This window comes from Kryptolebias marmoratus, linkage group LG6, assembly GCF_001649575.2.
Source record: "Kryptolebias marmoratus isolate JLee-2015 linkage group LG6, ASM164957v2, whole genome shotgun sequence".
Classification (NCBI taxonomy): domain Eukaryota; kingdom Metazoa; phylum Chordata; class Actinopteri; order Cyprinodontiformes; family Rivulidae; genus Kryptolebias; species Kryptolebias marmoratus.
In genome coordinates this window covers 4,599,963-4,617,700 of record NC_051435.1, presented here as the reverse complement: position 1 = coordinate 4,617,700, position 17,738 = coordinate 4,599,963, and the positions used below count along the sequence as shown (strand labels likewise).

Here is a 17,738-nt window from a genome sequence, read left to right as displayed (position 1 = left end):
CATGTTAAAAATGCTGCTGCCAACAGTTTCTCTCTGTTGGTTTCTGCCTCTGTCCACCTTTTTGATTTGTTTTGTCTCGTTGTGTCATTACATTTTAACAACGTCAGGTCCTGCTTCTCCACACTCTGATAAATCAGAAACACTGTTTGCTGATCTAACAGATGCTCCTGATTTCAGGTCATTTATTCTGTAAATCATACTTTAATCAAGTGATCAGTATTTAGGGGTTTACTCTGTTTTGATTGTTTTTTTCATTCAGTGTCTCTTGTTCTATTGTGTCACGATTGGAGCACAAGTGTGACCCGTTCTCCGGTTAGGAAACCGGTTATGTAAACATGGCTTTGGGCATTTTACCACAGCACTGCTGGCCTCTTACGAGCCAGCCATAGTTCAGTTTGTGTACAGTGCCATTTTTCATTCAGAACCTGAGATTCGGAGCACATTTAGAAACAAATAAAATTACTGCACGTGTTTTTGTTTTTGATCTGTGTCATTGACGTCTACTTAAGTTTAGTGACAGCAGAAATACCCATAATGCTTTGTAACACACTGGTGAGTGTCTCTTGGGGCTCCAAATTACCTCTCACATCTGCTGCCACACTTTGTCACGAATAACCCAGCAGAACACACACACACACACAGAAACACACACACGTAGACGAGCACTGAGAGACGAGCTGTTTGAATTGATTGGACTGTCATAAGTCATGATGATGCACTTAAACAGAGATGATGGAAGAAGTTTCCCTAATTGATTGTTCTGTCGATCTGGTGAATATAGTTTCCATACATAATTATTTTGTGCTGTTACTCAGTACGCCAATAAGCCAAATCATTATGACCAATCTCGAGTAATTCCCCCTCCTTTTTTTTCCTCTGAATTAGCTCTGATTAGTGAGGACATGGACATCTGTGGGTGTCTTGGAGTGTCTGAGAATGTAAAACAAATCTTTTGGATTCCGTGGGCTGCGATCAGCCCTGTATCCTACTGATTTTCTTCTAATCCCCTAAAATTGGGAATTTGAAGGCCTTGACAACATCTCAGATACTTTATGATGTTGTTTTAGTTTATCCAGAGCTGTGTCGCTGCCGTCCTGCTGCAAACATGTTTCTGCTATGTGAGAAAATACTGTTAAACTGAGTGATTGCAGATCTGGAAAATTGCTTAGATGGATGGCAAGTAACACAATTGTTTCCATGGGAAAGCCAGGATGGATATTTTCTCAGCAGAACATAAAGAAGCCACAGTAGGAGCAGTTTTACTTGCTTTATCTTTTATTGGTCACGACCTTACAGCAGATTAGTTTGTTTTAAGCAAAGTAGAAAAGGACACAGTGTTGCAATTTGACTGTTTTGTAAATGATTCAAGTGTTCACAGAGGTAAGAACCTTTAAACACCCAGAAGTCCTGGAATAAAGGTACCAGATGCCAGATCAGACCACTTTGAACCAAAGCCAATTAAAGTGGAAAAATAAAAGGGAAAAAGTCGATTTTGATGCGTCCCACAGCCCAGGAGTTAAATGTGTTGTTCCCTGTCAGCACTGAAGCATCCATGCCTGACAAAAGAAACTGGAGCAAACAAGGTGGGCCTCCAGAGATGCTGGTACAGGGAGAACATCCTTCTTGGAAACCCTAATATATATTTTTCTCAGTGCCTATTTTAATACATTAAATTCTTTTTTGTATCGGGCACATTCAACCACGGATCAATGATGGAGATTTTAGGATTTATTCCCAGATTGACTGAAAAACATCAGTCAAAACTAAACAACCAGCAGAATAACCATATTCATTTTTAAGCAGCCATACTAAGTTCCCAAACTAGTTTTTTTTTTATTTTTTCCCAAACATATTTTTAGTCTCTCTTGTTCTCATATGCTCACATTAACTCACACACACATCGTTCTCTGCAACCTCCCACACAGAATAAATTTAGATTATTGGCCGAGATAAGTGCAAATTTAAGCAGCACATTTTGCCTAAAAGAAAAACAAATCAATAAAAAAAACACAGAACTGTTTGTTTGTTTATTTAAAAAGAATTAACAGAAAGAATTCACAGTCAGAGCTTCTTTTTTCATTGTATAAAATAAACTTTGTCAGATTAAAGACTATATTCCTTCTGCTTGTGTTAAAGAAAACTCATATTTTTTTGTAAACCACTTGATGATGTTGAAGTGTGTTATTTAAGTCATTATGTTATTGGTTTCAAGTAGTTTTCCAGATGGTTTGATGATTATTTAACAGCTGTGGCACTGTGTTTGAATGATGTTGTCAAAACATATTTATTTCTGTAAAGAAAATGCAGTTTATAAGAGTAGGGTCCATCAGCCTCAAATTGTCCCGATAGCATCTTTGATTACTTGTTCTGCTTAATTAAATTTTAGTACCAAATACAGAATTCATGGATAAAAAAACACATTTAAATTTCCACAAATGCACAGAAGGTTATAAAACAGTCAGGACCCGAACCCTAAAAATGTCTGGATATTTACTGGAATAAAATGGTTAATCCGTTAATAATGTAAATTGGTTGTTTTATTAGTTTTGAAGCGTCTGTGTTGGAGTCAGATTTATCATTTGTTTAGTTTTGCAGCACTATGTGCTTTGGTAAAATTTAAAAATATGCCATTTTCTTATTATTTTACATCAATTTACACACGTTTGATCAGATTACTCTGTATATTTTACAATCTGTTTAATAAACGCTGTCTGACTTTAAAGGGTTTTTAGGTTCCTTTAAGCTTCTGTTCTTTTGTGTTTCTTCATAAAAAGAGATGCTCTACTAGTTCCAGGCTTTCAGTTGGTTTCTTTTTTTTCCTTTTTTGCATCCAGGATACGCTCAGATTTACATCCTCTTTTACTCTCCAGCACTCTGACTGTCGCATTGTCTCATTTTATTATCTGCCCCCTCGTTCTCTTCATCCCTGCTCCCGGTTCACCTTGAATGACCAGATGGGTAAATGACATTGAAACCCTCCTGAGTCAGCATGTTGTTATTAAATTATTTGTCCTTCAGGCCACTTTGCAGCTCTATGCTGATGCAGTGGCTTCCAGCTGTTAATGACACAGAAGGATGTATTTTTAGTTGAGTTGATGTGCATGCTCATTCTTAAATATGCATTAATCATATGAAAAGAAGCAGCCACCGGCTAAATTACACCTGCAGACCCTGGATAAATAAGCACGCAGCACAAATAAAATGCAAACGAATCAAAACCATCATAAATAAATGCAAAGTTAGAAGAAAGGCTCATCAAATGCACTAACTCGACTTATTTATCAGAATGTCAAAAGTGACCAACATCCATCCATCAGTGGTGACCCCCACTAGTTACCAAAAAGCCATTGTTTGGGTTAATGGTTTAAAATGAAAAGGTTGGATTGATCAAAAGTGATTTTAGAGATTCTTTGCTCCCCTCAGGGAGAAATTGCCTTATGTTATCTGCATCTAGTATACAGTTTTGCAAGCCTTGTACACAAAAATAAACAACTTTAAAAAAAAAACTGGCTGCACAAAACATGACCACATGTCTCTTTGGTCACTTGGTTGCAAACGTTCCCAATTCAGTGAGAAAATTTGCCTTTTTTTCTTGTGATTCCGAGTCACCAACTTGTTTCTAACAGTTGCACCCCAGCGAGTTACTACGATTGAGCTGCTGTTCCCAACAATAACCGAGCATGTGAGATTACATTGTTCTACTGGAAGTAAAGCACTCATTCATATAGGACTTAACGCACACTGTGCATCCAAATTATGTTAGTTTTGGCAGTCAGATGAAGACTTTATAAAGGAGGAAACAAAGAGTGGAAATCAGGGGAGTTGTGGGGGAAGGGATGCCTGGCAGGGGGAAGGAGCTGAGTGCCACAGGAACATCTGTCAGTGCTTTACTCCATCACTCCAGGAGACTGTCACATCTTTGGATTTGCAGTATTACTGTTGCTTTTTAAAAAAAATAAAAATCTGTGGTTGTTTGGTGCTTGTGCAAAGAGTCATACAGGCGTTCAGCTTGATGTCTTGAATGTTTGATTTTGTTTTCTTGTTCTGCTTCAGAAAATTGGATCAGTGCTATCCACTGCCTGAAAGAGCAGCATTGAGTGGAAGTCCTGGAGCGGCAGGGGGCAAATAAAAATCCCAGTGGTTCTTATCCAGTGAGCAACACCATCGGTAAGTTGTAATATTGAGCAACCTACACTGTCTAGTAGCTTTGCTTCACCGCACATTCATTTATCCCCCTGAGTGTGAGACAGAAGACGGCAGCTTTATTCCTATTAATGCCAAAGAAGAAGGGGTTACAGCCCTCCTGTAGCTCAGTTCCAGGTCAACTCCAAATCAGATATTACTCCTGTGAAGAAAAATACATCTTTTCACAGTACTTTAGATTCCAAGTCCCAACTGTGTATAAATAAATTGTTAAACACTACCTCCTTGCAGTTGCAATATGTGAGTTTTTTTTGTTTGTTTTATTTTTTTGTTTTTCCCCACCTTCCTGTTCACACCTACTCTAGGTTTCCACCTACTCTGGATGATCTGGTTTTCTCAGATCCTCTCAGAAATTATTCTTTTGTCCTTTTTTTTTAATTCACCAAATAAGACACATCACATTGTAAAATTAAAATGTAAAATGCAAAGGTTTGCGCTCAGGTCTTTCAGGAGCAAGTTTTCTTCATAAATAATCGTACCAGGTGTAAAGATGTCACCTACTTTACATCATATAGTTTAATCTCATGCAGTGTAAGACACACACATGCGGACACAACATGTGGTGGCCTAGTTTTTGAGTACCTTTGTGGTAATCTTATCCGCATCTGGTGAATTGAAGAAGTCTGGGAATGCTCGCTCTGCCGTTGTGCAGCAGACGGAATGAGAGGAAAAAGAGGTTGGAGAGGATCGTCAGGCTGGATTTAGTCTCCATCTTGGATGTGCTTAATGAGCCTCAGATCCTCGTTCCTCACCAGTGAGATTAAACCGAGTGAACGTATGCAAGCATACATATAAATACGCTAACATGCATTTACACATTCCCACATAATCACATCAGGACTAATTATCAAGCATTTTGTTCTTGTGTTCAGCCCACTCGAAGGCATAGTGCACTTTTTTATTATCAGAGATGGTAGTCAGAACTCAGATGGCTCTGGGCGATGGTGATACAGATGTTACCTGGCAGCTTTTCGCCTTTCTGTGCATCTCCGTGTTCTTTTTTTGGTTGCAAGCCACCTGCGATGGCAAGCTGCCCATTTTTGGCAAGGCCTGGGCAACTCTCCAGATGGTTGACCCAGATAGACATGTCAAGAAAGAAGAGGAACGAACTTGCGCTCACATTCGCTCTAACGGTGTATGTACAGTACACCTGCATCTTCACCCACACGTACACCTGAGCAGGAGGAACGAGCCTTTATGGAAGTTCACCTCAGGTCTTTCTGATACAGCAGATATTCTTTGTTGTACAGCTTTATTTTAAAAGTTAGAAGTTTGTTCAGCAGCTTTAATTTTTAATTTAACTTTTTATTATGCTACAGGTATTACATAATTCAAGTTAAGGATAACCATCAACTTATACTTAAACTAGCTAGATTAAACCAAGATTAATATTTCTTTTACTAATTATCACCAGCCGTCGAAGGAGAAAGAACTTTTACCAGAATATCTCATTAACCATTGTAGATTTTCATCATTTGGATGTATTCATTTTTAGAGTCAACTCTATTTAAGATGGCTGCCAAAGCCAGTTGACCTTAAACACAAACCTGGCTAACTCTTAGTCAGTTTAATGGCTATTGGCCTAACATTTGGTGTGGTAGTAGTTGAGACCAGTCCCAAACAGATGAACTGAGCGCTAAGAGATCCCACACAGTCTTTGTTTATTTGGAGTCATCTCTGACTGTTTGTTAGCCAAATATCTTATTAAACACTCAATGGATTTATTGAAACTTTCAGGAAATAATTACTGGATGTGCATCTACAGCTGATTAACATTCGGAGCCAACCCAATTCAAGATGGCCACCTCAGCCAGCTGATGGCTGTAACTCGGTCAGTTTGCAGAAACGGAGCCAAACTTTGGTTGTGGTAGAAGCTGAGAGTCGTTCACCAACACGTACTCCAAGCGTGACATCTTGTTAAACCGCATGAGATTCAGGTTAAACCAAAATGGCTGAAACTCTCATTTCTCAACATGAGAGGATCTTAGTTTAAAACTCAAAAAAGGCGCAAAAGGCAACAGGTGGTATGCATTATTTTAAGGAATACTAGGCCATTAATTCTACAGTGTTGTATCGTGGTACACACTGTTTATCTGGAGGTTCTGTTATTCCTGTTTTTCTTGTGTTTTCCTTCTGATTAGAGTTCATTTACAGCACGGATTCAGTTTCAGATTCTTTCTGGGCACATCAAGGAGATGATTGGTCACATTTACCACAGAAAAGTCTGGTATGAAGGACTAATCCTCAGCTTAAATATAATACTGAGCAGAAAAAATATTATTTTAAATGATTGTTGTGACACTTAGTGGGCTGGTGAAGTTTTATGTGATTGTTCCAGATCCATTTTTCTACTTCAGGGAGAAAAAAAACAAAACTAATTGAGTTTTATGACTCTTGACATCTGGAAGTAGTAAAAATAAAAGTATTAGTTGCATCAATATGAAATGCCATGTTGTCAACATCCTCTTTGACCCGTCAGAAAACAGTGGCTGTTAGTTTAAATACTAAAAATAATGTGTTTCCCAGACGAGTGGTATTTTGTGGTTCTTCCAGTAATGACTGTTTGTTTTTGTCTTAGTGATGTTATTTTATCAATAAACCCTCTTATGGTTATAAATCAAGTTTGTTGGTGACTTAAACCTCACCCTTGTATTTGTAATAAATAAAACAAACAATAAAATGGTTCTGATAATATCATATTAGCTTTCTTGGTGACAAAACTTCGGTGAACAGTCGTCAGTTTTGAAAGTACTCAAACTTTTTACCTTCTGATTCTAAATTTCCTTCCCTTTCCGTAATACAGCCAGTGCTTCTGCAGGATTTTCTCCTGAAGTGGTCTGAAAATAAATCAATATGACTTTAAGCACACGGAGTGTAAGATCAGAAAAACAGAAGGCATTAAGCTGTAATGCGGTCCTGTAACAGAGGGCGACCGTGCCTGCCCACCTGAACTGTTCTTTGTGTGTTTATAGGTGTTTTTCTGCAGGCAGTAAGAGCGCAGTGTTTATCCTCAATGTCACACTGCATTGCAATGCAGTAAAAAAGTCTGCGTTTCATTGCAGCTAACTTCTCTGGGCCTGTGTTTCGGCACAGGCTGATGGCTGTGCTGTAGATTCTGTAATTCTGATCATCTGTCCGAGCCGTATACATCTCTCTGTCTCTGTTTTTACGCTTTTTTCCTTTTTTTTTTTTTTTTGCTGTGACCTTAAATCCCTCCCCGTCTCTGCTTTTCTGTAACACAAATAGAAAGTTGTGCTGGCAACATGGCCACACAGCAGGCTAGGAAAGATAAATTGGCTGAAAAGAGGCTCGTTCGTCACAGCAGAAAACGCTGACATGTTTGTTGTAACTTATAACAAATATAGCAAAGAGGGAGGACAATTCAAGTGAAAGGAAATGTGCTTTTTCAGCATGATGGGATTCATGTTAGACACCCTGTTGGGGATAATGAGCAACTTATGTGTGGTTTTTTTGTATGTTTTCCAGCGCAGGAAGCTCATCTGTTTGCTGCTGAAACGTCATTGTGCATCCTCTAAATTCAGCGAGGTCCTTCGAAATAAATGTTCCGCAGAATATATCTATTTAAATCCTCTTTCAGTGAAAGCCATGATTCCTGCACTTCATCATGTCGTCTTTTCAGGGCTGGCAGAGAGAAAGCCCCGGGCCAGATGTGGGAATTACCGTAAATACTGGAAAGGCTGTGCAACCTAAAATGAAATACTGTTAAGGCTTAACAAGCTGTGCTGCCTAAGAGCTGTTAAAAACAGGAGAAACTGCAAGAAACTAAAATGAATCAAGGAAATGTGCATGAGTTAAATAAATAACAGCTGACCTGGGTCCAGATAAGACTTTATCTGGGTCTGAATCCGGACCTCGGACCACCGTTGGGGACTCCTACTCTAAAGCATCTTTGTTGGTTGATGTCAGATAAACACTGTCGACTCGTCCTGGTCCTGATCTGTGTCGTGTTCAGTGTCTTTTACTGAAGTGTAGCCTGATGTGCAGTATAAAGCCTGTGAATCAGATGTTGTTTTTAAAAATCACATCCGTTTACAGCCCATCTGCAACCCGGACTTGAACACACACCTCTTGCATTTTGTCTGTGTTACTATGACAGCGTAGGCTTTTCCCTGAGATCGTTGTTTAGACGCTGCCTGCTGCAGATCATCTGGATCAGAGTTGATGTGAAGAAACAACATGACAGCTGGGGCCAAAAAAACAAAAACAAAACAAAACATCAAAATAGCTCTGCTTTATTAGCAGTCAGAGGATCACCTTGTTTAAATAAAACTGTAGAAACTGAGGAGATGTGTTGCATCTTGGCAGGTCTTCTCTGTTCTGTGTCAATATCAACTTTGACTCGGAGGAAATCCGTGCATTAGCTGCATGGTGGAATAAATGAAAGCACCTCTTTATGAATCTGAATGCGGGGGAAAAAAATCGCCTTTCTGGCTTGCAGTCGGCTGCCCTTTTCTTGCCCTTCCTCACTTCCAGCTTGTTGGCTTCACCCTTAGTCTGTCCGACCAGGAAGGGCAAACACAAAGCAGCCCATTGTCCGTTTATGTTCGGCTCACAGGCGCGGAGACGTACGCTCACAAACAAACACACCGCCGGCTGCCGGGCTCCAGCCACAAAGTCAAAACCACGAGTGATGGAGCGGATCTATCCCAGGCGGAGAGCTGGAGGTCTGGTTAGGGGGGAGACCCACGCCCAGTCGTTGGAGCTGATATTCTGCTTGTGAACGGAGGCAACTCCCTTAGGAAGAATTAAGTCATTCCTATTTAAGGACCTTTTTTCTCCCCCACCTTTTTTTACAGGGCGATGAAGAGGAGAAATATAGCAGCTTCATATTTTAGCAGAAATAATGATCCATTTCTTTTTTTCTGAACCCTGGTAAAAGTCACAAGGCTGTCTTGTTAGTGCCTTCACATGAAATTTGTGAGAAATTTACCACCTTCTTGTTGAACTTCTCACTCTGTTCTCCCACTGACAACAAAAATGGCTCCAACAGCTCCCTGTCTGTCACAGACGCCACCATCCGTTCACCAAATGACCTTATTGCGGATCCAGTTTTGTTTTCTCCTTTAACTCGATGCAGTGCTGCTAACCCTCGCTGTTGGCGTAGAGGCCATGTGGCGTGTCTGAAACGCCGCCGAGCCGCCAGCTGCTTCCTCACCTGATTGGATGAAGCCTCACAGGGAGCTCAGATCAGATTCATCACAGATCCAACCAGGTGAACGGGAATTATCAGCTGGCTGTAGTGGATTTGTTTCCACAACAACTTCACTGTTTTCTGGTCACCACAGCTGAATTTGCGTTTTAATATTTAGACTCTTTTGTTATATTTAACAGCGTTTCTGGTTAGAAGGAACACTAACTAAGGTTGTGCAGCTTATATTAAGGCTGGAACAGTTCATAAAATCCAGAATTTGGTTTGGTTTTGGTTTCAGAATCCCAGTTTTGTTTAGTTATTTTTCTATTTTTACTATTTTACACTCCTGAAATAACATACATCAGTAATACATAATTAGACTTATTTTAAAATCTCCAGTATTTTCAGGAACACGTCATGTAGTGGTGTAAAAACAAAAGGAGTGAAGAAGTCTGGTGTCAGTCTTTGGTAAAGCTGATTGAGTTTGTTGTTGTTGTTTTTTACAGTAAATGAGATGTTGCTTATTTCAAAATTATTTTCTTTTTATTTGGCAAAAAAAAAAAGATTTAAAACTTCTACATTTTTGCTCAGAACATAAACAGTCACTGCAAATCTTAAATAAGTTTTCATAACACTAAAACACAGAGTTGCTGCCATCTTTAAGGCCTATGAGCCACATTTAATAAAAAGTTAACTTAATTATGGTTCTTACAGAAGTAGTGTAAGAAAATAAAAGTGTGTTTTATGGGAGGAAGAACACTAAACTTCACAGACATGCAGCCCAAGTTTGGTAATGATGTGGTAATTTTTCAGGATATTAATTCATTTTGCAACAGAAAAGTCAATTCATTAATTCAGTCTGATGGTATAATATAGTAAAACATGAAAAAGTGGGATCAATTACAGGACTCGACTCGATCTGCAGGCTGATGAACCGAGAGCAAACATCAATATTATTTCATGCTCTTTACATCATCCTCCTCTTCCTCCTGATGCAGCGCTGCCCTCTGCTGGACAGTCAGGATGATCCAGCTTCTGAACGGACAACCGAGGCAGTTTCCTCACACGTCTCACTTTTAGGATGTTTAGTTTCTCCCCTAAACTGATTACAGACAAACATTTTCCAATGAAAGGATCGTATGTGTGCTCATTCATTCGATTCGGTGCTTTAATTCAAACGGTCTCTCTTCGTTTGTGTTAATGCGTCTGTAACAGAAGGTAGGTCAGAGGGAGGGGTAGCCCTGACTAGCCTTTTTTGTGTGTGGCCAGTCATTATTGATCAGCTGGCCTCATTTTTTGGCTGAAGGCTGAGAGCCACAGTTTATAGTCGAGCTCTCATCAGTTGGCAGATTTCCCCTTTCTTTGTTTCTAACTTTAATATACTCAGCCTGTCGGACCTAATTATTGTCCATCGTTTTCTGTAAATTATCTGCTTTCCCTTGTCATGTTTTTGAGCGGTCTCGTTCCACCACACCCCAACATTTTCTTTTACTTTGGGTGGATGATATCTCGAATATAAACGATATATCGTGACTTTTCCCTCGTGCAATATCAAAAAGGACTACATAGCAAACAGTGAGTATAAATTTTAACAGCTGTTTTTTAGCATAAGCATCAAATTCAGCAGGAGTTTAGCTTTCCCAGGTGCTTCTAATGCATCACAGGCCCCTCCCCCCCATTGGTCAATTTATCAATCTCCCTGTTTAAAATAAACCTAAACAGTCTATAAAGGCTGTGTTCTCTATGTGACAAAGGCTGTATTAGTCTGGTCATTTAAGTCTGTTCTGATGCGTTCAGCTCATATGTGTGTGTGTGTGTGTGTGAGATGTTGTGTGTTTGGTTGCAGTTCATTTTTTGTTGTTGCCTGTTATGAAATTGTACCTAAGTGTGATCATGTGACGGGTCAGAGGAGCTTCTGGCTGCAGTACTGAACTAAGTGATCATACAGTGATTAAAGGAGGGGCAGCTCGGTGGTCAGCGCCACGGTCTCTTCATTCTGAGGCCGGTGGTTCGAGCCCAGGTTGCTTCAGGAAGGGCATCTGACACAAAACTGTTACCAAATTGTTTGTGTGAGTTGGCTCGCTGTGGGAGGGAGCAGGCAAAGAATGGAAGAAAAAAGGGAACTAAACTAAAAATGTTACAACATGCAGTGTGATGAACCTCCAGTCACGTTTAGTCACGTTGTTTGTAAAAGGCTCAGGTTGTCTGTTTCTGCTAATCTCTTCCACACATCCTCTGTCTTCTTGCCAAACTCTTGGAGCAGAAGATGAGGTCCAGCGAGCGTCGCTGACTTCCTCACAAGGCGATGAGCCTCCACTCTGGTCTGGACATTTTTCATCTGCCTTCAGATTTAGGTATTCAGGCTCTGCGGAACTCGCTCGTCGTATCTGCGGCTTCGGTTTTTAGGTGCTCCTTCACTTCGTCTTCTGATCACTGCTTGAATGTGGAGCTTAAATATGCTGGCTAAAAATAGGCTTATGTTCAACAATTCTTCAGCACCTGAAGGCTGACACAGACTGAGGTTTGTCTTTTCTGCTCTTCTTCAACTCGGTTTGTTTATGCAGCTCGATTGGTTGAATGGAAGACAACCAGCTACTCTAATGTTGAGCCTTATTTCTGGAACAGGTTTTTAAATTTGTCTTAGGTTCAGAAACACAGAAACCATCTCCTTTTGATCTGTTTTTAGAGCTTTTTGCGTTTTAGTTTAATCCGAGTGCATCCGAGGGCTCGCCACAGTAGCCTCGGTTTCATTCCTGTAAAATTGTTTAGGAGGTTGTTTTTCGTCAAGGGTTGTGTTTCGCTGCTAAACCACAGCGAAGGCCGCCAGAGCTCCAGCTGTTATTTACGTCTGGAACGCCTTTAATTCGGTGCGGGAAGCCGCGGAGCGTTGGCTGCGTCGCCGCTGCCTCGTTCTTCATCTCCAGTCAGCCTGTGCTGGAAACGCCAGGGCGGGGCGCCTCCCCTCCTCTTCCTCCCCTTCCCTTTCCAGTATCACATGCTCCTTGCTGGGTTTAGTCTTGCTTGTCTCTAAATGACATTTTTGAAGGAAGCGGGCCGACTGGTTTTGATTTCAGAAAACAAAGTTAACAAACGTGTGACCCGGTGATGCTTCTCCACAGAAGCATGAATGAATTTACATCTGGAGTATATTTACCGTATCTATTAGCCGTCTCTCGTTTCTGTTTTTATTCCAACCATCAATCTTTTGCTTTTCTTCTTTGCTTTTATGCATCTAACAGGCAAATATCTCCCTGAAAAGCTTTCACTTGCGTTTGAAGAACACGATACATGAAGCGGTTGATCTTAAACAACCCTGTAAGTTAGAACTCTCACATCTCTTCAGTGTTATTGTAAAAAAGTTGTATCTTTGTTTAAGTCAACCTGCTCGCCTCGTTTAAATTTCCCCATTTCCACTTTATTTTTTATTATTTAATTGTTTGTTTTTCCCAGTATCCCTGCCTCTTGTTTTCTTTGTTCCTCTCAGGCTTTTATGTGTCCATTATTTCCCTTCCTTTTTGTTTTGCGCTCTCTTCCTATCGTCTCTGCTCCCGGTCACTCCAGCACATCGAGCAGAAAGGCAGCGGAGCTTCAAGGCCTTTTTGTTCTCACGTCTGCTATTTTTAGCCCCGTGGACTTCCAGTAATTTTTCTTAGTCTGTCTCTGAAAATATTGAGGTTTGACGTGACCAAATTTAAATTGCAAATTTTATAAAAAATGTTATTTACTTGCAGGAAGACGAATCAGCCCATGAACCAGTTTACATGTTGGTGTTTTAAAGTGAGGATATTGTTTAGTAAACTTTAAATCTTACAGCATAAATTAATTAATAAGCAGACATCTTTTCATGGGAGGACTTGTCTTCTTTAAAACTGGAAAAGGTGTGACAGGTTATTTAACAAAACTGCAAAAACCTCAACTTTTACTGATTCTAAAGTTGGATTTTTGTCTGAAATAGTCGACTGATGTGCTGCATAATCAGGCCAGGATGTGCTTTAACTCTGTGTACCTTTAGGGAATGTAAGAATGGTTAAATCTTACTTTGTCTCATTACTGAGCACAGTTTGAGACTTTCCCGTTCAGTCACTGTTGACTTTTTTTTACATCGCTGTTCCTGTGAGATTCTTACGGAGTGGGAAGTTGGCAGTTCTGCTGACTTTGCAGGTTGCTTGAAACGATATTTCTTTCAATTTGCTTAAGAAACATGTAAAAAAAGAGACTCAAACAAGCAGTATTTAGCATTAGTGTGTGCTGTCGCTGAAGTTTATGTAGGTGTTAACACAGACAGAGCTTTAAAATACTGGAAACATGTCGCTCTATATTGTTTGCAGTGGTTTATATGATGAAGTCATTTAGTGTTTAAGCAAATAGGTCAACTAAACCACCTGCTGATACAGACTGATACCTGTGCTGCACCTTGATAGATGTAGAAATATTACATTTGAGGATGGTTCTGCTTATTTTAAGGCATTAAATAACTGATCAAAATGTAAAATACTTTAGGTTATTTGGTTAAAATAGTAAAGTAACTGTGAAAGGAGGCAATAATAAGCCCCCAGTGAGTACTTAGTGGTTTTATATATTTTAATTCACAATGTTAATTATCTTTGTTTTCTATGATTATTTTTACAAAATAAAATGGAGTTAAAGCAGTCAGGGCTCCTTTATTTGTCCCTTCCCTCTCGTTTTCCTGCAGCACATCTGTAAAACTGATGTACTGATGGTCCAGATGTGTGACAAGAACGTCTCGGTCAGCCAGCAGCCTGCTGTTTAGTTACCTGGAAAATATTCTCTTTCTGTCTCTGCCAGGTTTTCCAGTCACAGACGTTTCTACAGAGTCAAAGGTGAGTTTTTTTTTCTACTTTCCCTTCTACTTAACACATGTGTAATGCTTTAATACAGACTTGTTGGTATGACAGTTAAAGTAACAGATTTATTTACCTACCATAAGCAGTAATTTAACTTAGTTTGTTACTGGAAGAGATGCAACTGCAGAAGAAAACCACTAGAGGGAGGCAGAGTACTTCTTTCTCTGTGGCCTCTTCTTGTAACACTTGCTGAGCCTCTTAACAGAGAGGAAGACTTTAAGTTTTAGCGTGAAAATTAATTTTATCATTGCAGATGTTGCATTAAGCCGGTTTATATTTCATGCAAAGATGATTTCTGCCTGCGTGTTGGAGCTCTGGTTTGTATTTAAAGTATGTTTAAAGCTCAAAACGGGCATAATGACTGATGGTGCTTCGACAAACAAGTGAGGGAAGTTGAGCGGGATCTAAACAAGAAGAAGTGTTCATTCTTAATAATCTGAAACACGAGTCTCCCCTCTAGTCTCGACCCCTCCTTCCTTCTCCCACCCTGCTCCATTGCCTCCCCCCCCCCCTCTCTGGCTCCTGATAGGGCAGACATGGAGTCAACGGAGGAGGAGGAAAGAGAGGGAGGGATGGAAAGACAGTTTGGATGTGAGAGTAGGAAGACGTAGAAACAAAGAAACGCTGCAGGTGTTGTGAGGCTGAAGCTTGACGAGCGGGATAGGACGGGCTGTCAGAGGCGGACAGGTGACAGTGATCATGTGATCCCTGTAGGATTCCAGCAGCTGAACTTTTTACCTGGTCCTGGCACTTTTAGGTTTGGATTTTTCAGTTTTAGACTGAAGTGCGGGTCAGAACATGGCCCTTTTTACCAACGACGCGCAGAGTCTGGGCTCCTATTACTGCCTGATCCGACGCAAGTTTAAGAGAAGGCGGAAGAAACGCTCCGAACGCAAAGGTAACCCTCAGAGTCAGAGTTCACACGCCGCCATGCTGAGCTGGACTGTAGCATACATTTTTAACATGTTGTTTGGCTCTTTCTGCATGTCTCGTTGTTATAAACACTAAGAAGCTTTTAGGGTCTTTACAGAATATTTCTCTTTTTTGTTTTGGTGTTTGGAGATTTTAAATAGAGACACATTTCAAAGTGTTTATTTTAAACTTGAAAACTGTGAGTCAGTATTTCCCACCGTTACACATTGACCCTTTATAATAAAAAATGCCTAAAAGTCAGTTGCTACAAATAACAACACATTAATTATTTAGTCTAAATGTGGTTTTAGTGCTCCGTATTTAGAAACACCATTAGTATATACTCATATTGTGCACCTGTTTAATGATTATTTATTTTCTGAATGAACTGACAAAGAAAGGAAGATGTTTATGAGCCACACGTCTCTGTAAAGCTGCTCTTTGCAAACTATAAAAATCAAAGATAAAACAGGTTATCCTGACCTGCACCATATGGTGCAGTTTGAAAGAGTTTAGTTTTCCAGATAAACTGTTTTGTTGCTCTGAAACGCGGGAATGCGCTCAATGTAAACAAAACACTTTTATCTGCACACTTTGCTCAACAAATCTGAGGACATTTCCGCCCCAGATGTTGCTTCATCGGTTTCCATAGGTGAACAAATGCGTGTTTGGCAGCCATTTTCTAATTTAGCTTTTAAATTACCAGTTGATATGAGGGGAGCATAAATGTGAAAATCTTGTTCCTTTGTGATATTTTTTTACCGGTCTTCATCACTTTGCGATGAGTACCTTTTAGTTGACATAAAAAAATCAGGTCACCTTAAACAGAAACATCCATTCCTGTCCTTTCTTTAAAAAAAATGTCATAAGTTCAAAACAACATCTCAGCAAATTCTTTTATCTGTTTTTGTGTTTTAGCTTCTCTCAAAAGAAAAAGAAAAATAAGTTCTGTGGTGATCTGATCGTAATTAATGACTCTTTTCTTTGCCGTAGTGCTCGACTCAGTGGTGATCTGTTTGGTCTTTTGTTCATTCTGAAATTTTAATTTCATATTTATCTAAATCTGAAGATGCTTTTTTAATCGAGTCACTGGTGTTCAATTATTCTTTTAAGGACAAATCAAATCTTAGCTTTTTTTGTTTGGTTTGTTTTTTGGGTTTTGTGTAGCTTTTAGAGCAGTGGTTAGGTCAGGTTTAGTGCTGCATTTAAACATCTAAGAGTGATTCTGGTGTCGTTCTAACACCAAGGAACACAGCAGATTAATTTAACACTAGTTTTCTGAATCGACTGGCTGTCAGAGCCCAGGCACTGCATCAATTTGAAGACTCTTCCCCAAACAAAACTGGAGCTCTTGCATGTTTAAACTTTACAATTAATTAATAGAATTGTTTTTTTTCTTTAGAAGAGCATAGAAATGTTGTTTTTTATTTTCCTCTGCTGTCTGTGGCTGAGACAGGACGTGGCTCTGCATACGTAGAGTCAAATGATGAGCTGTGAGCTTTTCTCTCCTGAGTTTGCTGCTGCGCTCTGGGGATTAGCCAAACAGCAAAGGTAGTAATTACTTAGGTGGCCACAGCTCATTGGCAGTATTAGCCGTGTCTCAGCCACTTTCTTTGACATCCACCACCCTCCAAACCAGCACCCCACCTCAGCCGTCACCTCCATTCATCCACATAAATCCACGGCTGCTGATGATGCATTTTCAGCCTTTGATTTGAGCACTCGAGCAGCGCTCACTCAGAGGCTGACTGTGTCTATCAGTATTACACAAGTCTGTTTCCCGCCTTTTTCCTCTCCCTTATCACCTGGGAGGGAAAGTAGCACTTTATTTATTTATTTTTGCCAGAGGAAAGCGATGACGAAGCGAGACTTTGGCCCAACGTGTCTCTGCTTTCTCTCTTAGTCAGCTGTAATTCCTTATATTAGAGGTTTCCTTAAAAGTTTGCTCAGTGTTCGAATTTCTGAAAATGCCTGAAGAGTTAGCAGCTAATGCTAGCTGTAATGACGAGGTTTAATATTGGAGACAGCAGATTTATTTGACAGCAGCTGAGAATGTTTTGACTCAGTTTTTGTGACATGAGGGCAGTGTCAGCCCCACACTTCTGGACAAAGATTATTACAAATAGATATCTTCAACAAGTAACTTCAGTGTGACAGTCTTCTGAAACCATCAGGTATAAGAAAGCAGCCAGTGACTGAGGAAAAACAAAACAACAACTTTAAGATACCTACATAAAGCCACAAGACTTTTTTCCTTAAGACTAACTTTAAAAAATGGAGAAGAAGAAGGATAATGATAATCTGTTAACATGTCTTTGTGTTTTAGCTTGTTTGTTTTAGCAAGACATCTTATGATCCTCTGGGTTTCTAATGAAACTCTCACCAAGTCATTATTGGATGTATGTCTACAACTAATTCACTGTTGAGTCAATCCCATTCAAGATGGCCACCACGGTGTGGCAGCAGCTGGGAGTCGTTGCACATTGAGCGATATCTTAAACTGTTGGAGTCAGACATGTTTGATTGTTAGTAAAATACCTCATGAACTACTGGACGGTTTTTAGTCCAATTCAAGCTGGCTGCCGAAGCTAATCAACCTTTTTAAA

At 39.9% G+C, this 17,738-nt stretch overlaps 1 protein-coding gene across 7 annotated transcripts in view; it reads left to right on the top strand.

Annotated features, from left to right (window-relative positions):
* The window catches only part of adarb1b (adenosine deaminase RNA specific B1b), a 102,052-nt gene that overhangs the window by 45,124 nt on the left and 39,190 nt on the right, over positions 1-17,738 (top strand). For 3 of the 7 annotated variants that reach the window (XM_017420716.3, XM_017420715.3, XM_037975955.1), the window contains 2 exons: positions 4,054-4,167; positions 14,162-14,196. Coding sequence is in view for 1 of the 7 variants with exons in the window: in XM_017420714.3 (XP_017276203.1) it covers positions 15,019-15,118 (100 nt within the window). In the remaining 6 variants the exon portion in view is untranslated. Of the gene's footprint in view, positions 1-4,053; positions 4,168-11,786; positions 11,877-14,048; positions 14,197-14,854; positions 15,119-17,738 lie in introns of those variants that run through there. The other 4 variants (XM_037975953.1, XM_037975954.1, XM_017420718.3 and 1 more) reach the window with 4 other exon arrangements.